General features: G+C 40.3%; 1 protein-coding gene across 10 annotated transcripts in view; it reads right to left on the reverse strand.

The window, feature by feature from the left end:
- Window positions 1–8,685: 8,685 nt before the first annotated feature.
- CCSER2 (coiled-coil serine rich protein 2) overlaps window positions 8,686–23,458 on the reverse strand; it is a 57,447-nt gene continuing 42,674 nt past the window's right edge. For 6 of the 10 annotated variants that reach the window (XM_035137664.3, XM_035137671.3, XM_035137668.3 and 3 more), the window contains one exon: window positions 8,686–14,340. In XM_035137664.3, coding sequence (XP_034993555.3) covers window positions 13,531–14,340 — 810 coding nt within the window. In that variant the 3' untranslated portion in view covers window positions 8,686–13,530. Of the gene's footprint in view, window positions 14,341–22,312; window positions 22,372–22,428; window positions 22,761–23,458 lie in introns of those variants that run through there. The other 4 variants (XM_088670187.1, XM_088670185.1, XM_088670184.1 and 1 more) reach the window with 4 other exon arrangements.

Here is a 23,458-nt window from a genome sequence, read left to right on the forward strand (position 1 = left end):
CCCCATAATTTTATGAAGGTAAAATTGCATGACTAAACTTAAGCCAGGCCTGCCTTTAGTTTAAAAAGGGGGGGGGGGGTTTGAAGGGAAATCTTGCTTGGTTTTCCACACATGGTTAATGGACCCTCCCTAAAGGCAGATGAGATCAACTGTGAAATGTCATACACTGTGGAAAAACAACTTGGTTGGTATTCAACCAAGTTTTATCCAGAGTGGTCTTATTGAAATTAATGGAAATTAGTCATGTTCATTGATTTCTTTGTTTTGTTTTGTTTTGTTTATACTTTTCAAGTATATACATTTCATTAGTTTTACAATCAAATTTAACATTTCAAAGTTTGACTTCCCCCTCTTTCTGCGGTTCCTTAAATTTATTTTAGTATCTTCTGCATATCCAAATCCATTTAATTTGCTCATTTAATTATCTACTTTAAATACGTACTCTTATGAAACTGCAGGTTATTACAATAAACCTGCTAATGTTTTTATCTGTTTCCAATTTATCTGTAAATATTTAATAGACCATTTCCATTCTTTTATAAACGGTTTATTATATTGATTTCTTATTCTTCTGGTAAGTTTCACCATTCCTGCATATTCCAAAAAAAAAAAAAAATTGTATCCATTCTTCCTTTGCTGGGACTTCTGCTTCTTTCCACTTTGGGGCAAGTAGCATTCTTGCTGCTGTAGTAGCATACGTAAATAAATTTCTATACAATTTGGGTAGTTCTATCCCTATAAGTCCTAAAGAAAAGCTTCTGGTTGTGTTTTTTTTTACAAAAGTTATTTTGAACATCCTTTTCAATTCATTTTATAGCATTTCATTGTATATCATTAATTGAAATTAATAAACATGTTTAATGAACAGGATATATACCGTATTTTTCCACGTATAAGACGCCCCCATGTATAAGACGGCCCCTATTTTTTAACCCAAAATTAAGAAAATTCACTATGCACTATCCATGTATAAGATGACCCCTTATTTTAAACTTCAAAAAATTAGGAAAAAATATAGTCTTCTACACGGAAAAATACGGTACATGTCCACTAATTTCAAGAGGTCTGCAGTGAGTAAAACTTCACTAAATATCAGGTAGTGGGGCAAACATCAAGAAAGAAGTGGTTTTTTTTTGTACCTTGTTTGTGAGTTCTTTGGAGACAACTGCTGGACCTCTGTTGGCTAGCAAAACAACCCTATGCATGTTTACTCAACAATAAGTATTCAATGGGGCTTACTCCACTGTGTAGGGGATTGCACTATGTTGCAGGAAATGTTTGGACTGTCATCAACCACACTTTGATTTCTGGATAGTTCTGGTTGATGTAATCAGGATCCCACGGTTAAGTGATACACAAGTTTCCTGACCTCAGAACCCAACCCAGGCTGTCAACATTTTTTCCACCAGTTACCAGTAAAAATATTTTCTCCTGTAGCAGTTGAGCATCTACTGCAGTATTGCCTGGCAACCACAACAGAGCCCCTGTGTTCCAGCTGGGTGGAGTTAAGTCTCCAAAGGTGTTGATGAGATTATTCACATTTTATTGAAGTAGATTAAAGGCAACCCATGGAGATGAGATCCTTTTATCAAAGCTGCAGAGCTGTGGAGATGAGAAAAGTAACTGAAAATAAATTCTGACAATGTTTGTTCTGTTTGTCTAAGAAATAACCCAAACCCCCAAAGCACAGAAAAATTAATTATTACCGTACCTTTGATGGAAAGACCAATGCTGGGGGCTTCTGACAGCAAGCAAACACCTCCGAGGAGCAGGAACATTGATGAAAAACGATTTCCATGGTTTCACTAGTAAGAGGTTAATTCAATGTCAATTTATCTAATGCTGATGAAAGGCTGGTGTCAACCAGAGTTATGATGATAAAAAGCTCAGCAATACTTACAATACCCCAGGGTCACCATGCAAAGGGGTAATTTACAGGCATCCAACAAGTCACAAGATATAATCAGACTTCTGAAATGTGTGTCGGGGGGGGGACACAATGGCACAAGCAAGAGTTGGTGAGAACAGGAGTTGGGGTACATAACTGATCTCAAGTTAGCTTTCTAAAAATGGAGCTGAATAGGCACTCAAAAGCCATTCTGTGGCAGTCAAACAGTGATTGTGATAGCGCTTACTAGCCTGGCTCTATGATGGGTGGTATGTATGTGAAGCCCTATGTATTAGGAACACAGGAAGCTACCTTACACCAAGTCAGACCATTGGTCTGTTTAGCTCAGGATTGCCTACACCAGCCTTCCACACTTTGGGGGCTTCCAGATGCTTTGGATTACAACTCCCATTATCCCCAGTTAGCATGGTGCATATTTAGGAATTATATAGGAGTTGCAATTGAAAAGGAGAGCAACAAGTTGAAGACTGGCAGACAGTGGTTCTCCAGGGTTTCAGAATTGGGTTTTCCCTAGCCCTTTTGGAGACAGGTGCCAGGGATTAGATCTGGGACTTACTGTACTGCATGCAAAGCATGTGTACTACAACAAAGCCTAGAGTCTGTCCAAATGGATCCTCCTTTGTGACCCGTTGGTGAACTAGTGTTGACCATTAGCGCAGAGGAAGCTCACTAAACTCCTTTCCAGCCTTTCCATTACTGGACATGGTGGTCTTCGGCATGCTTTTGTTGAACCTTCTCCAACTTGGCACCCCCTCCAGATGTTTTGGACTAAAACTCCTGTACCATATGTTCAACAGTATGCCATGCTGCTTGGGACTGACCTGAAGTATAGTCTCTGATATGATTTGGAGAAAATCAAGCCTAACCCTGGCTAATGCTTCATTGCTTGAGGGGTGGTCCCTGTTGTTTTGAAAGAGCCAGTGGTGTTGCTCCCAAAGAAATTAGCTCTGGACCCTTTAGACTCAAGCAACTATCAATCCATATCAAATATACCCCTTTGAGGAAAAGAGAGGGTTGTGGTAGGGCCACTGCAAGCATTCTTGGATGGCACAGATTATTTAGATCCATTCCAATGTGGCTTCAGGCCTGATGGATGATATTTGCAGAGACTGGGACAGGAGGAGTGTGACTTTGCTCCTGTTTCTTATCACCTGTTGTCTTTTGATACCATCAGCCATGGTATCCTCCTGGACTGGCTCTGGTTAAAAAGGCAGCCTGGTTCTTGTTGAATGGTATGCAAGTAGCAGTTGCCTTATGAATCCCTTCCTCACTGGTTCCATGTCGACATCCATTTCTCACGCCCTCTAGCTGCATTTTTTCCTGCAGGTCAGCTCAGCAGGTTGATGCAGTAATCTTCAAGCTCCATAGGAAAGAGCAGAAGTTATGACGAGCGCCGGAGGCAGAAGCAAACATTTGGTCATATTCAGCCTTGCATAGATCAGAAAACTGCCAGACATTCATGCAACGCTAAGAACACTGTCCTAGTTTGGGGAGAGAATAGGCTATTTGGAATGTGGAATAAAGAGGATTGATTTTTCTCTCTCAAGACTGTCAGCACTTTTCTAAAGAAGTGCAACATCGGGTAGCTTCAGATGGAAGCACTTTGAAAGGTATTTATCAAAATGTACGGTATTATACAGGGAGGAATTATTGACTGAATTCCGTTCTGTGCAAAATGTAAACCAACAAGCCAAACCAAAAGAGAGACTTACATAGTTTATGGCCTCAAAGACCGGTGGTGCAATTATCTCATTCAGCCCAAAGCACAATAAAACACTGCTTTCAACAGGTGAGAGCTCTTAAGATGCTTCCAGGCATCAAAATTTGGGCTGATACTTGTAACATTTATGTTCTAGCAGAGGATGGAGTTGCTTTTCATTCTGACGATGCAACTCTAGTGATTAACATGTAGAGAGGGTTAAGCAAAAATTACTGCGCTTAAACAGCAAAAATCCTTTGGAAATTACATATATGTGAAAGTTTTCTGCATTCACTAACCAGTGAAAAAGTCCATGTCATACATATATGCTATGGAAAGCCCACCTTTGATTAATTTAAAAATAAAAATCTGCCTGGGGGAATAGGTCCCCCTGATCCAGAAGCCCCACCCCTGAAGCAGAAAGGTTATTTGGTTCCCAATTCAGACATTATGGGTTGGCTCTAGATCAGTGGTTCCCAACCTTTATTTGGCCATGCCCCACCTAAGCATCTCTAAAATCCTGATTTCCCCACCCCCACCCCCCGTGACATATAATTCTTATTATTCCAAAAGTGAGCTCCTATTCACGTGGAGGAAGCCTTAAAGGCCATTCACTGTTAATAACTCATTCTTGAATTGCCCCACTTAAAAATCAAATTGCCCCACATTGGGAACCACAGATCTAGATGTACAGAGTAATTGTATGCATATCTACCCAGAAGAAAGAACAGGGTATAAGGACACAATCTCTGCCACCCAATTTAAACAAACAAGGAGCTTTGCAGAAGGCTCCTTGCTTCCAAGGTCATCCTCTACAAGTTGGAGAGTGACAAGAACAGTCATGAGGGGCAATGAGCTACCTTGTTCATCTCTAGACACCCATACCCAAATGTGGAATTAACATTTACATGTAACTGTAGCCAACTTCAGGCAATATTACAGTCACCTTTATTTCAATGAAAATCAAGACATGACTTATCTTTTCCCGCTAGTTTCAGTAGGATCTATATGCTATGTATTTTTTATATATTTTTTGTATTTTACTTTTTAAGTTGCTTTCAGACTTCCTCGACTGGGGAAAGCGATGAATAAATTAAGTCTGGATTCAACTCCATAGGTTGGATCTAGCTAACCCACAGTACTAGCAGAAGCCAGTACAAAGTCTCCTGCTAGCACAATGGGGCTCCCCCCCACACACTTCTTGTCCCCACATCTGCTCTGAAGGGTGGGGAAGAGAGCGGAGAACACTCCCTTTGGCAACCAGAAATGCTTGCGCTTATCATCTTAGCACAAGGTTGAATTCCCCCTATGAGTCTACCCTTATTTGTTCAAAACCTTCATACAAGTTCCTTACTCACCTGTAAAACAGGGAAATGGTGCAATTCAGTGGCAATGTATATGTTTTTTGCAGAAAGATATAGGTTCAATCTGCAGCTTTTCTGGGGACTGGGAAAGAGCAACTTGGTTGTAGAACATACAGTGGGGTGGGCTGGAAGAAGCTTGCCCCGAAGTTTGCAATTTATAGCAGTCTTATATTGGACTGCAGAAAGATTTATGAAGATTTTACTGGATTGGCATCTATTCAAAGTGAGGAGAAACCCTCCCAGCCCCACAGTATTCAGCCCTCTCCCCATGTCTTTTCTTCCCATAGCTATGAATTATAAATGCAACCAGCTGGAAATATGAGGCCTATGAATGATATACATTAATTACAAACATACTTTACTTGGGTTATCAATCACTCTCTGTTCCCCTCCTCCCACCAAAGTAATGACAGTTTCTTTCAGCTGAAGAGTTGTGGCTGAGCTAATTTGCTGCTGCTCACTGTCAAATATATTGTGAGTCGGGGAGAGAAAATTCAGAATACAGTTAAGTGTTTAATTTGTGATCCTCCCAACAGTGAGAACAGGAGACGTGAGGGGTAGACTGCAGCAACCACATTTGTCAAGGACCCAGTCATTGCAGAAAGAAGCTGTTTTTAATGCAGGCAGGGCAGGAGTTTCACATACCTTTTAAGAATTCACTTTCCCCCCATTAGCTTGCATCACAGTGCCCTCTGCTGCACAACAGCCAAAGCAAAGCATTTCTTTCTCCCATAAGCTTTGATTTAAAACAACAAGTGGGGAAGACAGAAATAACAGGCCTGCCCACTGGCACTGCAAAGCAGATATACAATTTCTGGGAGGTGCCAAAACTCATGTGACAATTTTACCCTGCTCCTTTCATGCCCAGGTTCTCTGTGTGTGAAATAGAAGCTAGATTGTGCTTCCTCTGGTAACTGTTCAGATTTACCTATTCCACACAAATTGCAAAAACCGAGTAGTAAGATCACCTTGCGAGGACTACCTAGTCAAAAAAATGTATGCTATTCAGAAGCACTGACACTGGAGGACCATCACAGTGCTGTGAAGAAGAAAGACCACATACTTTCACAAAAACAGCTCATGGTGCAACATCACCCTCTTCTAAATCATCCATTACCTTCTCTTGCCTCACACTCCCTTTTCCACTCTTGATTTGGAGAAAAGCAGGTGCTTCCTGGCTTGAGGCACATCTGACAAGAGAACAGCCTGCTCTTTCCAGTTAAAAAGTAGTAGTAATTGGAGTTGAATTGAACTAAGTTACCAGGCTTGGCCAGAGGGGCTAAATACTAGGTGCTTTGATTAAAGACTGGGTGAAGGAGGAACAGCTTCTTCTCGAACTGAGGTGGATTGCGTGCCAGGGGGTGATGCCTGCTTTGATCATTTAGTTGGACTCAGGTTGCCATAATAGATCTTTCTCTTTCTTCCTCTCCTGCAATCAATTTGTAGCATTTGAATAAGGGTAAACAATGTGGTGCCTTTCCAGATGATGTTGTACTACAGTTCCCATTAGCCCCTGCCATTGTGGTCAATGGTCATTCATAATGGGAGTTGTACCACGTGGGCTATGGCTGCATTAGAGCTCAAACTTCTTAGGGCTAGCTCAGAAACGGCATGGGCCCACTTGCTTTGTGAAGACACAAGCAGGAAACAGGAAGCAAGCAGCCAAAGCACTTCACATGCAATTGTTTTACTCAGCACTCGGAATGTTGAGTCCTATTTGTGGAAAGAGAGTTGGTACTTTGTCTCTTGTTTATTGCACAAATCTCAGCCTTGACTTTAATCCTTACCTCTAGGCTATTTAGTATACAGTAAGCCCATAACTTACATGCATGTAACTTGTGCGCATTTAGCTTTATGTGCTTGACCACTTTCTTTTACAATTAAAAAGTGGGCGGGTGTCGAGGAAATAAACTTTGGATATCCCAACTGCAATTGCACCCCATTTGTTTTGACTATATGCGATTTTGGCTTTAGGAGCAATCCACGGAACATAACCTCCACGTAAACTGAGGGCTTACTGCAATCCATTATGGGCTGGAGTAGACCAGTTCCTCTCCTCAAGCTGCCTCTTCCATTGGGTGCAGTGGTTTGATTGCTGGGCCTGGACATGGGAAATTCTGCTTTAAATCCTTTATGTGTTCGATGGGTGTCCTTGCCCAAGCGACTATCTGCCTAATGTACCTTACAGATGAAGAGATGCTAAAATGCTATTTGGAAGAGGACATCCCATGTAGTACAGTAGACAGGATGTTGGGAGTTAGGACTAGAGCAGGCATCCCCAAACTTTGGCCCTCCAGATGTTTTGGACTACAATTCCCATCTTCCCCGACCACTGGACCTGTTAGCTAGGGATCATGGGAGTTGTAGGCCAAAACATCTGGAGGGCCGCAGTTTGGGGATGCCTGGACTAGAGAGAGCTGGGGGCAAATTCATACAAGGCCTTTGAGCTCGCTCACGTTGGCCAGTCACTTTATGAAGGTGTTAAGAGGATTCAGCCAAGAAAACACCAGATCCTTGGAAAACATATGGCCTACAAATGTAGTAAGGGTGGATACAAAAATAAGTATTTACACAGAGCTAGGTGCTAAAGAAACACATGCTGAAATCACAGAAGGCCTGACATTGTTTTTTATGAAAGACAAGGAGTGAGTGGAGTGCATACTACATTTCAAGAACACGTAAGTCAACTCCCATCAAATGTGTGTGGGGCTTCAAAATGTGTGTCTGGATTGCAGTGTTTTATATCCAATGAAATCCAAGTTACCACATGAAATCCTTACTTTCAGAGCAGCAATCTGCAGAAACAGACTGCACAGACTGATGCAATATTAAAAAGCAGGGAAGTACAATAACTAGAATACTGGTCCCCTCCAATTATTAATATTTTACATGTTCAACTATTATACAGTGGTAACTCTGGTTAAGAACTTAATTTGTTCCGGAGGTCCATTCTTAACCTGAAACTTCTTAACCTGAGATACCACTTTAGCTAATAGTGCCTCCTGCTTACACCGTAGCACAATTTCTGTTCTCATCCTGAAGCAAAGTTCTTAACCCGAGGTACTATTTCTGGGTTAGCGGAGTTTGTAACCTGAAGCGTTTGTAACCGGAAACATTTGTAACCCGAGGTACCACTGTATAGACATTTTCTTCTGAGGAGGACAGCGAGATAGCACCAAATAACAGTAAGGATTAATACCGAAAGAGTGAAAAGATTGTTTTAAAAGATTGTTGTGGAGTGGTGTACTAGTAAATTTTGAAATAAAAGAGCACATCATGGCAGCCCCAAAGTCATTACCCCCAAGGAGTCTTAAAATGTAAGCAACTGTGCAGTCTTATACACCCAATCCAAAATCAACGGGACACGTAGTAACACTCAGTTTATTATGAATTAGCGTGACTGAATTCCTATGCATAGCTTGGGAGTAAGTTTGACTGAATGCAGTAGCATTAACTTTTGACTGGACGTGTTCAAAACATTTTTGTAGGACCCATTGTTGTCACTACCCCATTATTTCCATTATTCTGTTCATCTAAAATTATATTGGATTTCAGATGAGCCAACGGATTGTGATTTGTCCAGATTTCTGTTGACAACACTAGGCGGCAGAATAATCATTTTAAAATTAAGATCCAGAACACTCTGCATCTCCCAGAATCTACCCAAGCAAACCACAAAAATGGAGACAAATAACTTGTAACACACAAAGACATTCAGAATTATGAATTTTATTCACTAAAGCAACACGGAGGAAAGTCTTTACATACAAGTTTTTAAATCATCTTTACAAGCAAGTTCCAATATACAGTATTTACTTTAATATTTTTTAACGAAATACTATGTATTAAGGGTACTTTTGCAGCTAGTACCAAATATAATACTAACACTGCAGTTAATATTAATTTATTGTGGTGCTCTTGACATTTATGTAGGCAGTGAGCAGCTTTACCACAGCAGTGATCAAAATATTTTGGAGTTTTCCGAGAGCATGGTTGTAGAAGGGACTGAAACCCGGATCTACGGCCATGATTGCATTTCAGCAGGACAAATTTCACCAGCATTAAGCACACAAGTCCCACTGATTTCAATGAGGGAGAGCCAAGCACAAACCAAACTCGCCTATGGAAATCAGCAGACCTTAAAAGTGCTTAGCTTTGCCTGAATTGTGCCCATGGTTGTCAGAGAATCATTGCACCCAGGTGAAAACAAAGACAAAATGGAAACCCCATTCCAAAACCAATATCCATTTTAATGGTATAATAAAAATGCAGATAGTTATGGGGGGGGGGGGAGAAGGTAATTATGTTCCATCCGCAGGCGTGTTACTCTACCAGTATATGAAAGGTTTCATGAATGCACATGTATTGACATGCAAGGAACGAAGAAATCACAAATGCCATTCTAATTATCTATGCTGCATTAGAACAACAACAAAAAAACAAAAAACCAGCATTTGAGACCAGGGATTGGTTTCTGTGCAGTCAACTTAAACTTCACCATAGCTGGAGAGGGAGTTCATGTTATATGCTTGTCTGAGAACCACTTGAAAGAATTGATGCTCATTGATTACACAAATGATTCACTCAACTTTGGGGAGGTGGGTGCTTAGTATTGCACATGGTTTCATTAATATATCAAAAATCATACCTAACCATATAGAACAAAGTGGAGTATTTAAGCCTCTGTTCTGGTGTCTCCAGGGGCCTCTCCTTCAAAAGAAATTGCTCACAATTTTTTTTAGCGATAGTATGCAAATGCTAGGTATTAAATAAGTGGATGCTTAGTGAGACAAGCCTTTGGGGGGCAATACCTTGCAGTAACACTCAATGATACCATGAACATTTGGAGATAATAATGAACAGGTGGCAGGGAATGGAAGAGGCTGGCAGCATTTGTAAGCTGCATCATCCATGGAAAGCTGCCGTTGTTTTAAAAGCCCACTCTAATTCCAATGCATAATCAAAAACTATTTCACTAACTCAACCACAGGCATTTAGATTAAATTTAGGCACAACTCCAAGCAACGGAGCTCATAGTTTATAAAGTGCAAAATTAGTTTTGTTTCGCTTTTACAGCTATTGTTAAAAGATAGATATCTTCAATATATATATACGTTTTGAGGAGCTGTTTTAACACTTTAGGAACTATTGCATAACGTAGGAGGATCCAGAAAGGTAGAATGCACATGTTTAAAAACCTAATCAAAATCAAATTTTTAAATATCTGCATTTAAAATACTAATGGCATTTCTTCCCTTTAAGTATTAATATTTCTTGAAATATACAACCATTAGAGTCCCAATACAGGCCTGGCACTCCAAACAGCACTTTCTACAAACCGTCATGAGCCTTCAGTTTTCCCTCTCGTCACCTGAAAGAGCTTTGTCTCACACTCTGAACTTTCTCAACATACTTTGTAACTTTCTTTGATATAGTCATACTTGGGGAAAGATTACATATCCAGTTTAGAGATAGAGAAATGCCTGATGGTGAAAGCCCCTAGCTAAGCTTCCTCTGTCAGATAATTGCCTTTGGCAGTGTGGCAACTCATTCAATTTTTCTAGCAACAGTGGCAAACTCAGCCCACCCCAAAGTTTGCATGTGCTGGCAGCACAATCTATTTAGACTATCCATCTAAACCTTACATGTAATCAATCCGCTATCCTCAGCATTGATTCTAAATTGCCAGACTTTTTTTTTTTAATGGGGCATGCAATCTTAAAATTATATTTGGAAAATACTTCCTTTTCATTAGGTACTATATTTTAGTAATTTAAGAACTAAGACCAACTCCAGTGCTAACTATTCATTAAGTGCTCTGAGGAATAGAGTTATTTTAGTAATATTAATTTTTTTAAAAATAAATAATTTCTAATTTATATCCAAGGAAATCCATAAAAGTCCAAGCTTTAAAATGTGATGCAAAGGTCTTTAATAACTGAAAACAGCTTTTAGAGTAGTTGCCCTAGGCAAGCGACAATTTCCTTCCAGAAGAGCAAATTGTCGGACTGCTCATTATACATGTTGGGGGGTTGGCAAATTATTTTTTTGTATCTGGACTGAAATTGAATTAATAAGAGTAGGTGTAGAATGATAAGATACAATCAAATTATTCCTAAAACTTCATTTACCAATGACAAATGGTCTCTTTTCTTCAACAAGATGTCTGAACATATCTAAAAGGGCAAGAAGATGCATCAATAACTTCTGCTCCAGTAATGTTTGAATATTGGAAAACCATTGAGTATCAGCTGTATATGACAATATGGGATCATGCTATATTTGTTGTTCAAAGAGTATGCTGTAATTGCACCTTGACTCCAACCAGAAAGGAACACTATTGTAACACAAACTGCTGTGCCACTGTAAATGCTAAAGTATCTACTGTAAGGATCACATCTACTAAGTAACCATTTAATCAAACTATTTGGACAGATGGAATATAAAAGGAAGTGTTTAGTCTGTCTTAATTAAACAGCATAATGTGAGAATTTGAGTTATAATCCATTTCAATGTTTGAGAAAACCATTGTACAATTTAAATCTTAGGACCTCGTATTACCCCATCCCTGGTCACAAAAATGCAACTGACGTTTTAAAAAGTTGTGTAGCTTTAGGAAGTTAGTTGTACTTTAGCCCTTTTAATGCATTATTCATGCAAAAGGGTTATACAGGGGATGTGGGACTCATTCTGACCCTTCACAAATTGAAGGATAACTTCTTGGGAATCATGTAGACCCATGTGCCGCCTTCAAGCAATTTAGAGGGTTCTAAATTGCGTTGGGAGCCTACAATGATAGGGCTTCCCCATCAGTTATCACCAAAATGTGAGGTGTTGGGAGGCAAAATTCACAACCCTGCAGTTCCCATCGACCAGCTTTGCATCTTGAAAATGTTTCCTGCTGTTGACAATTCTTGGGCGGACGAGAGTATTCCCTAGTTGAGGACAGCAACCACAAACATATGCTCTTACAGGTTTAAGGTGCATAGATAAAGTTAACCTAAGAGGATATTCTTGGTCAGTCTTATGACTAAGGAACCATGTTTGATTTATGCAAGCATCTTTAACATCCCTTCAGAGGGAGGCATATATTCTTGGATTAAAGTAAGCCCAATCTGCAAATGCTCTGGTTTCATTTTTGAAGTATCAATGTTTGAGATAGCATTCAACAAAGGATTCAAACCTACTACTGTAATATACTCGCACCTGCTTCATTTAACAGTACAAAAGGCAGCGTTTGAAAAGGCTACCTTCTAACCGTTGTTCTCTGGTTGGCATTTGAGTAAGACTTAGATGCAGTTAACCTACTACATATTTGGTTTTGGGGTGTGTGCAGTGTTTCTCATAAGAGCATTTTATTGCATATTTGCTAATGTAAGTTACAGGTATATCTTTACACTTCATTGCGCCATAAATATTTAAACTGCAACCATCTTCATACAGAGTACCTAAGAGAATTTTTTCTCCTTTACCAGTCATTTTCCATCCCTCATTCAATACCTAGGAACTAGCCACAAATGCAATATTATTAATCTCTTGAAAGAGTACCAGTTCTGTTCTTATGACTCCACAAGATGTCCCAAAGTGTTTGTGTATCTTAAAAATATTTTCTTAAAAAACAAGCTTTTATTATGAAAAATAATTTTCAAATCCCTACATTTATGGCAAAGGTTTGTGCAAACATTTCAAGTTGGGTTCATAAGACTTGCAACAGCAACATAAATTAATAAATAATGTTACAATTAAGTTAAATCTTAACATGAAAGTTATGCTGTGAAAATCCACAACACAGGTGTCATGGAGTCATTATTCCCAGGGTCACAGCACATACCATTTTACAACTATCTGCATGAAAAGGTTTTGGATGGATTAATGTTTAAAATTTAACTAATATCCATTTCACCCTGTGAAATTTTGTTTGCCCCTTGTGAACAGTGAAATATAAATTCAAAAAGTAAATACAGCAATTTGGGATCCTCCTGGCATGAAATAAAAACCCCAATTCAACACCACATATACATCATTTAGACAGTCTTGGGTTCATTGTTGTAATAAATAGGAGCATTTTGCATAGGTCTCTGAGATACAGAGTCAGAATTATGGCTGAGATTGAGGATAAAAAAACTAATTTATCACATAGTTGATGTCAGAGCCAAACGTGTATCCATAACCACCTAACATTCAGTGGTCCAAACTACTAAGGGTTGGATTTCCAGCAAGCAGCCTGTCCTCCTCAAACAAATGGTGCTTTACTCTTAGCAACCAGTAGCCATTTCAAACTTTAGTATTAAGCCAAACAATCTTCAAAGGGGACATATGGGCAATGCAATCAATGGATAGCACAGACTTTTGTAAACCATATTTTGAAGGGATGATGCACATTTCTAAATGGCACAAAATCAAGAGATTAGACTATAATAGTTAAGTACCAAAAGAACTGAAGCATTCAGTGCATGCATGCTTTTGATGAAGATTCTTGACTGAGACAAGAAAGGGTGAGAGTAAGCAGCTTTACAATACAGGACACTGAGATGTTCATATGCAAGTCATGATTTCAATTATGTCTTTGGTTTAGGGAGGCGGGAATGCCGATTAGGAGCCACACTGTCACCAGAATGAATGTTTGAATCTTGATTCTGCATATTTTCTTTTGCTTGTATTAGTTGCCTTGAGTGGTTTGTCTTTGACCAGGTATTCTGAGATTCAGGAGGCATCATGATTTTTGGATTTGTCATTTGCTTGGGCCTAAAGGAAATCGTTGGAGGACGAAGCTTTGAGATTTTCTGGCTCTTATGACTCAGATCAGACTGACTGGATGCCAGCTGCAGTTGTGTTGGGTGGCTTGGCGGCAGCTGTTCAGGCTCCTTTGAAGCAGAAGAGCCATCTGCAGATGCTGCTGCAACCGTTACTGGAGGAGGCACTAAAGCATTTTGCTTCGGAGTCTTGGTAACTCTTGAACTCTTTGGCGCTGAAGCCTGGTTTGTCCGCGAGCAACTGTTTTTTAGAACTAATTTGGTCTGCACTTCTTGACTATTTACTTGGGAAGATGAGTGAGAAGAGGGATGCGAATGTAGTGTATTAAATTTTCTACCAGACAGTTCTTTAGGTTTCTCTCTAACTTTTACATTCTTGGTGGAATGTGCATTCTCCTCTGCCTTCCTTACATTTAACTGTGTATTTAAAGTGCTCAGTTCATTTAGGCTATTGGTGAAGGAGCCATCTGCAGCATTTTGAGATTCATGGCCAGCACTTTTCTTTTGGTCTTCTGTTGGTTCACTGTGGGCCCCGATGAGTGACGTTTTTGTTAATTTTCCCTGGGCGAGGTCTGTGAAACTGGGAAGGTGGCTGGAAGGCTGTAGTACTTGAGGCTATAGGAGAGAGAGTTAGATGCCAACAATTAGGTAAAAATCAGTTAATATAAATGAAAGACACACTGATCTGTTATAGTAGTTTGAAATCCAGCTTTTCACTCAAAAGTTTACATTTGAAAAACAGGTGAAACACATTCCCAGACATCTGCAACAACAAAATAAAATCCAGCAATCTAAAATAAATTGTGCAACACAGGGGGAAATTTATTGACTCAATTGTAGCAGGAAAAATAGCCAGATCAAACAATAAAAACACACACAAACATACTATTGTAGCAAAAAGAACGTTAATGCCCAAGAAATGGTAAGCAAATTTAATGGCACACACATGTAAATGAGAAGTTACACGTATAATTTCCTATTAAGTGCTCATATGCTATAGCTATGAATAAAATTCTTAAGGTTTTATTCTATAAGGTGGGGAGGGGAAACCTATAAGGGGAAAAAAGAGATTTTTTTTTTTAATGAAGTCACTGCATAATACGATTATACAGAATGAACCCAGATTTTAGGAACATTATATTGCAATTGTCACACCTGAGAAAAGGATGTAAGTATACAACAAAGAACTCATATCTAAGTGAAAGAGCATGAGCTTTGTGTGCAATAGCCACATTCATACTGCACAATTTTAATGAACACAGGTAGCAAGGTTGGAGAATATCTTTACCTGAGACCTCAAAAAGCTACTACCTGTCAGAGCAGACAGAACTGGGTGAGATAAAGCAGCCTATTATGTCCACTGCATGTTATGTATAGGTTCATCTCATTTTACCAATGGAATTTCGGGCACTTAAAAAAAACCCTACCCTACACAAAGGCTTACATTTAGTTCTGTAAGAAATATCAATGTGCCCCTCTCCCATAACTTTAGAAAGTGAAAGACCTGGAGACTATAGTTTGGAGTACCCTGGGCCCCCACAAGATCAACACATTGCAAATTAGTGGAACATACTGACTATCCAATCCCAATTTTTCTACATTAATACCTAAATTGGAATGTATCAAGACCTAGTCAAAGACCAGGACCACACACAACTGGCCATTGGCTTATTGCAAATGTGGAAGTTCTTGGAAAAGATATGGTATTTCTGCTGCTTTGCTGCTTCGCTGTCCTGCTGTGCTGGTCTGAGCTTTTTCATGGCTTGGTTTAGTGTGTAATCTGAACCAGAGTTCATAGTTTGTCTCACTCCAAACCACTGAGTCTAGGTTCAGATGACATGCCAAACTAGTCGTGGGGAACTAGATCTAGTAAGTGGGTCAGATGCTTACCTCCCTCACCCTTCATGTGCCATTTTCCTTTACCCACATGGTCTGACATCAAACCACGTGAGCAAAGGCATGGTGCTTTGCAAACACCAGTTGATTGTCAGTGGTTTCAAAGGCATAGGGCTTTGCAAGTGCTGCTGACCAGTGGTGCCTACAAACCCAATTTCAGCAGAGAGCTATACCTTTACCTGCCACATACTTCATGCTATAGATGACATCAGGGGTAGAGCATGTGAGCATGGCTTAACCAAAACAGCCTGGTGGGCCAAATGTGGGAGCTCAGTGGGTCTGATTAGGCCTGTGGGGCAGAGATTTCCCCACTGTGGCTTAGTTCACAGGAGAGCAGTAGGACTGGGGGAGTAAAGCGAACCTGATCTCCTCCCCAAGGCCTTACTCATTCATGCTAAGCTGTGTTTTGGCTTAGTGTCAACTGCAAACTGAGCCAATGTGACATGTTAAACCACAAATATAAAAATGGCATTACAATGATCATTATGTCAACACTGTGGACAGATATAGCTCTGTATATGTTAGGACTGGGTTGCTAGCCTATTTTTGTTCTCAATGAATTTCTGTATAGCAATCCTAGCTTTGTAGATGTGATATTAGACGACATACCACTGTTGCATGACTGTGCAGGACTGGAGGGAAGACTACAATGTTTTGTGGGGGTGGCAGGGAGAAAGAAGACGACACAGCTTCCCAGAAAAGCTAGTTTTAAAAGCAGGTACAGTAGAAAGTGACCCAAAATAAATATAATTAGTAACAGGGGGAAAGGGTGTGACGGCAAGATATATGCATGGATAACAGCTTATACCAGAATCAAGCTAGGAGGTTTCCCATACAGCAAGAGGGAGGAAAGCAAAACTCAAGCAGGTAATCAGAAAGTGATGTACAAATGCTGTACTTTTTTTCAGGTCAGCAATCATCCAGTGATCAGGTTGCAGAAGCACTTTTAGGACATTCTGCTTCCTCCCTAACCCCCTCTGGATGATGATGATCATCAGGGATCCAGGAGGCCACCATGTGTGAGTGAGAGTGTGCACACACTTCTACATTGCAGTACGTCATCACAACCCTCCAAACCTCAGTAATGTTTTTACAAGCTTCACCATCTTATTTTGACTGAAAAGTGAAAATAACTTTTTCTCAACAAGCCAGTATTTATGGTGCAGAGTGGAGCACTGGTTTCCTTATCAGTAGCTCCCCAACTGTACTCTTTTATTACTTAGGGGAGTTTAAAAAGCAGCTTGGGGACTTGCCTGGAAGCGGCAGGTTGCCTCAAATGAAAACATCCACATATTCTGCATGTGGTTAAGTGCATCTCCCTGGGCCAGAGATGCTTTAAGTGGTCTTCAAATTGCTCAGTCCTGGAGATTCATGACTGGGTGAGGTATAACATTTGTCAACTTTGCTAGGCAGATGTATTTGCAAAGTAATAAAATTCCCTTTTGCTATATGAAAACAACATTTGTGTGTGTGTGTGTATTTCCATACACACACACCTCCTATAATCATGGAAACTCCTTCTCCTTTCTTCACTGCACTCTAGGACTGCTCTTGTATTGTAGAAATCTAACTACAGCCAGCCACTACAAGGTCTCCTTTACAAAAAACCACTTCCGCATCCCACGGAGGCGGTGTTGTGGGCTTGGCCCGACTGAACTCTCGCGATGGGGGCTGAGAGCTCAGCCCCCTCGCGAGGGGGGAGTTCCTGCCTCCGGCATACCCGGGCTGACCAATCGGGTCAGCCGGGAGGCGGGGCTTCCCCACTTTAAACCAAGCCGGAGGCGGGAACTGAGCATCTTTCGCCCCGGCTCCCAGCTCGATCGGATCACCCACCCACCCGCCCTTTAGGTTAGGCAGGTTAGGCCGACGCTGCTATGGACATTGGTTGGTCGCCTTGGTTGGCCGGGGGGCCTGGTAGGACTTTTTCCACTTGGACTAGCCAAACTGGTTTTTTCGCCTACCTCATAGCAATTCGTCACAACTGGGTTTTGGCGGTTAGGCATTGGAAATTTGCATAAATGAAGAAGGGGGGGCAGATTACATCATCATCTGCCCGAAATTGGAGATTTAATCCCGTTAAAGGGGTTCCTGGGGCGGTAGCTTTGTCCTGAGCCTACGGAGGTCAGGGCTTTATAGCACCCCCCAACGGTGGCCACAGGAGGTGTTCCAGTAGATGTACATCACTGGGCTCCTTTCTGGTGGTTAATTTCTCTCAGACTGTAACACACGGGTTACAGTCGGATATAGTCGGTTAGGTTCCAATGCCTAAGCCAATACCGCTCAACATCCGAAACCAATAAAGTTGTGGCCTTTTCACCCACTTAAAATTAATTCACTGTGTCTCGTGTCTTATTTCCTGGGGAGGGAGGGACATTGCCACACAATGAAAGAGTTCTATTGACACAAAGTGTTTTAATATTCTAAGGTTGCAATCCTTGGCACATCTATCTGACAGTAAATACCACTTTACTATAAAACCTACTTCTGAGCAGATATGCACTTGACTGTTGTTAATGATTTAAGGGCCTTAAATATTTCTAAACTATCAACATTTCTTAACATTTTATGTTGTAATATTTACTCACTTCTTTATATTAATTCACTTCTTGTATTTCCCAGAAGTCCATCATTTCTGACCATATGCCCCAGTAAAAATACTGGCAACTCAAGGAAATGAAAATATATTACTACTAGAAGAAGGCATACAAGTACCAGGTACCGTAATGTGGTGTGGAGAAAATCCACCTGTAAATCCTACCCCTTGCCTAAAATTCATTCATTTTTTCTCATTGGTCCAGTGCCTACCTATAATCTTTTTGATGTTCTACTTCTTCATAAATTGTATGCCCACCTTTGCTCTTCTACATTTCCTCCAGCACCTAGAATTGCTCTCAACATAAGGAATTGCTAAGAAAGCAATTTGAAGATTTCTTAGCACAAATCAAACTGTTGGTACTGACCTTTAAAGCCCTAAATGGCCTCGGTCCTGTATATCTGAAGGAGCGTCTCCACCCCCACCATTCAGCCCGGACACTGAGATCCAGCACAGAGAACCTTCTGGCAGTTCCCTCATTGTGAGAAGTGAGGTTACAGGGAACCAGACAGAGGGCCTTCTCGGTAGTGGCACCCGCCCTGTGGAATGCCCTCCCAGCAGATGTCAAGGCAATAAGTAACTATTTTACTTTCAGAAAACAACTGAAGGCGGCCCTGTTTAGGAAAGTTTTAAATGTTTGATGCTATACTGTTTTTAATATTCAGTTGGAAGCCACCCAGAGTGGCTGGGGAAACCCAGCCAGATGGGCGGGGTATAAATAAATAAATTATTTATTTCCTAGTCTCAGGGAAGCTACGCACCACAAATACATTATGTAAACTAGGTGTATGTAAACTGCTGCAGGGGACTCCAAAGTAACACCGAGGTACATGCAACACTGTGTGTAGGTGTACTTAACATTCCACAGTTTACTATTTTAGGAGATGGGAAGGGAGAAATGAAATGGTTAACAGAAAAGGACATGCAGAAGAGCCAGAAAGATTGTCCTGGCTTGTATCTGCCATGACATCTCCGGACTGTCAAAGTGGAGAAGCATGGCAGTGAATGATAAAGACAAAAAGGGATAATTCAGCGCTTTACTGTGCAGATCCTTTCTCCATTTCTACCATTACCGAAGGTTACCATCCAATTATGCATTAAAAAAATCACTAGTTAGTAGTCATTGCAGTGCATCTTTGCACTAATGCATTAATGTAGTGGGCTGTGCCCTGTGACTTAACAGAAGAGCACTCCAGACTCTAAGGATTCCCCTCATTTGCACGAGCAAAGTATCAACACCTTTCGATGGCCTACTCAAACTAACTAATTTTCCTTATTTCCTGTTTCTTATACTGTAATCCAGCATTCCCCAACTTATGATGTTAGGCCTCAACTTCTACCAGTTCCATCCAACATAGCCAAAAGTACAGGATAACGTGAGCTGAGAATCTAACTACATCTGAAAGGCACCACACTGGAAAAGACTGCAATAACCCAATCCCCACTACACTGTGGCACTGCACTGCATTAATGCATTTCTCCTTATGCTCACAGTTCTTTGAATCAGTTTGCTTTAACAATTGGGGTCACTTTTGTAGTAAAAGGTCCCTAAACCTGCCAACTGGCCAAAGTAGAAAATTTCATTCCCTTGCAAGTAGGGCACACAGAAATCTTTTTCCCAATTTGTCATATGGAGCCAAGATTAGGGGAACAATGCAGACGGAACAGCTAGAAATTCCACAAAATAGATTTAAAATACTTCTATGCCAGAAGTTTGAATTAGGACAGAATTGAAATTTATAGCTAAAAAGTTCTGAATCCTTAAAGGTAAAGGTAAAGGGACCCCTGACCATTAGGTCCAGTCGTGACCGACTCTGGGGTTGCGCGCTCATCTCGCATTATTGGCCGAGGGAGCCGGCGTATAGCTTCCAGGTCATGTGGCCAGCATGACAAAGCTGCTTCTGGCAAACCAGAGCAGCACATGGAAACGTCGTTTACCTTCCCGCTGTAGCGGTTCCTATTTATCTACTTGCATTTTGACGTGCTTTCGAACTGCTAGGTTGGCAGGAGCTGGGACCAAGCAACGGGAGCTCACCCCGTCACAGGGATTCGAACCGCCGCCCTTCTGATCAGCAAGCCCTAGGCTCAGTGGTTTAACCACAGCGCCACCTGGGTCCCAAAACCAGAGCAGCGCATGGAAATGCCATTTACCTTCCCACTGTAGTGGTACCTATTTATCTACTTGCACTTTGATGTGCTTTCAAACTGCTAGGTTGGCAGGAGCTGGGACCGAGCAACGGGAGCTTACCCCGTCGTGGGGATTCGAACCGCCGACCTTCTGATCGGCAAGCCTTAGGCTCTGTGGTTTAACCCACAGCGCTACCTGCGTCCCTTTTTTCTGAATCCTTATGTAGTATTAAAAGCCTCTTAAAAAGGATAATACCTTATTAGCAAAGCAGAATCAAATCCAGAAACTGGATTTCAATGCCAAATTTAGGATCATTCCACTATATCTAAAATATCAATGCCAAGCAAAACAAACTACACACACCTTATCATAGCTAAATTAAGAAAACATTTCTCTAAAAGATGGAAATAATTTGCTCTTAATCTTCATTTTAAAAGACATTCCACTTTCTTTTCAGGTATTATCATGGTTTGTCCTGCATAAAATATTTCTCATATTGGCCACTTTGGATAATCTTACATTAACAATAAGCAGAGATATCACAAGCCATCCATGCAGTAAAGCCAGGAAGTCTTTAATTAACAAGGGTCTTCAGTTTCTGCCCCTAGATTCTTTCCTCTCTAGGCAAGCCTGCTTCATGGCCTATCCTAATGGAAGGGCCAATAGAGAACATGTTATCATAAAATGGAATTAAGGGGCTGTCTATGTGGGTACAAGTCTTGTTCGTATATTGGCTCAATCACCCAGGATATGATAATCTGAATATGGCTACTGATATTCCAAATCATGTCTACTTGTTATAAGGAATGGGATCAGAAAATTCATTGTTTTCGATTTGTTGAGCTCAGGTGATAAAAAAACATTTGTTTTTATGTACTTTTATTACTGACATTTATACTGAATCCAGAAGGAAATTTGCTAAGTTATTATTGAATCGTTTGGCCACTTTTAATAACCTTAGTTTAAAGATGCACCTTCTGCCTAAGCAAGAGAAATACGTTTACATATTCAAAATTACAGTATTTTCTATAATCACAATGAATAGGCCATTTATTGAAACAAATGCTATCAACTGTAAAAATCTGCATAGGCATTAATATGTGCTTTCCAGTGTATGGAATGCCTATGTACTACCAGTTTGTTTTAATTTAGGTCTAGTTTTATTTAAGCCTGAGTTTTCATTTACTTTCAGTTACAGAAGTATTTCAATAAGCTAATTGCTTAAATAAGTTGACTGGCTGGCTATTGCATGGCTGAAATTGCATGGCTGAGATGAAATTGGAGTGGGACTTTCACAAACACTTTCACCCACTACACAAAGCAGACTGCTTTGTAGCACTCATGTAAAAAATTGCTGCAGGGGAAGGGGGCAAACACGCTAATTTGTTTTATGGAGCAAATGTCAGAGAAATAGAAGACATATCTCCATTGCCAGGTTCCCCTCTAAAGCTCTATATTTACCCTTAAGTTGTTCACCGGCAAACACCTGCTACAGACCTAACTGAAATGTATACGATAGCTACTTGTTTAAACTGTTTTGTGGAGCTTTCCATTAATGTGGCAGATAAGAAACTAATGTTGCTTGACAGGAGAAGTTGTGAGTCAGGTCCCAATTTAAATTTCATTTCTCCCATGAACTCAATGGGAAGTGTTAAATAATCACTCTTTCAACCGTATCCCCATCTCACTTTGTAATATGGACGTAATAACAGCCTCTTACAAGGATGTTATAAGGATTAATGAAAACTCATATGCAATGCTGTGTGCACTAAAAAAAGCACTATATGTTTATTGTGCTGTAGAATACTTCCAATGCTGTCTAACCAAGGAAGCAGATTATGACAAAGTATTAAACACCAATTGTGCCTTTGGATATTGTCAACAGGTATTTTTTACAGTAAATATAGGTTCTAGAAATTATCCATTTCCAGATTTCTCTAGATGTTCTAGTATAAAGGATTCACACATACCCTGCCACAATATAGCAGCATCCTGTGAAGGCTGGTTCTACATGAGTTGTTGCAGGGTGCTCAATAGCAGAAAATCAATGAAGAGAATTGCCACATATAAGACACACACAGTAAACTGGAAATTACTTCAAATGTTTTGCAATTTTGCATACAACTTAATGCCACTCAGTAAGGTGTAGAAAAATACAGGCATGAAAAAGTGATTCTCTTGCTTATAACACAGGTGAGATGAAACATTTACTTTGATTTCATTAAGAACTACCAAACAGCCTTTTCCTATTAATGTTGTGAGGTATGGAGAAAACAAGACAACTCTGCATGCACAACTTTGACATGCATGCACCATGCGGGCAGCAAACACAATAGTGAAGAAGTGGAAGGAGGAAGAAATCTGAAGTTGTACTGTACCACGCTTTATCATAGAAGTAATGGACTAATTCCTCAACTCCTTGCCAATAGCAAAATGGAAAGCAGAGACAAGAAAAAGACAAGGACAGTGGTGTCAGAGGACCAAGACACAACAATGAGCAATTGCCATGACCAAAGAGTACCCTCTCTTTCATTACATGGTTGTGTATATGAACCTATTGAAGAAAGCTTTTATTCCAATGTACTAAAGCAGGTCTTTTACATAAAGCATGTATATCCCTGAATCTTAAGAACAAAGTTATGCCAACTTTTCAAAGGACAAAACTGACTTGGTACCTAATTTCTACTCACCTTTATCTGGAACTCAGCATTGACTCTAATTATGATAATTTGAAGGATTACACAGAAATTCTAATAGCCTCTTGATTTCCTGCTCATCACATTGTTTTGAAGGTCTTATTTGTCTATATCAGATGTAGGAAACCTATGCACTATATTCCAGATGTTGCTATATTCCAGCTCCCATCATGTTGGCTGGAGCTGATAGGGGCTGCCATCCAACAACATCCATAGGGCCACACATTGGCTGCCCCTGGTCTGCAGTTTATCATTAATGCTCAAAAGGTAATATGTGATGCGCTATAAACTCATATTCCTTTTGGCTTTCCCTCATCCAAAAATGAGTCAGGGTATTTTCACAGCTTATAATCCCCTAAATCCACAACTACTCTGCCCAACCCCCTAGCTGGTTTTGCATAAGTTTCTATCCTGAAATTA

This window comes from Zootoca vivipara, chromosome 5, assembly GCF_965207765.1.
Source record: "Zootoca vivipara chromosome 5, rZooViv2.hap1.1, whole genome shotgun sequence".
Lineage (NCBI taxonomy): Eukaryota > Metazoa > Chordata > Lepidosauria > Squamata > Lacertidae > Zootoca > Zootoca vivipara.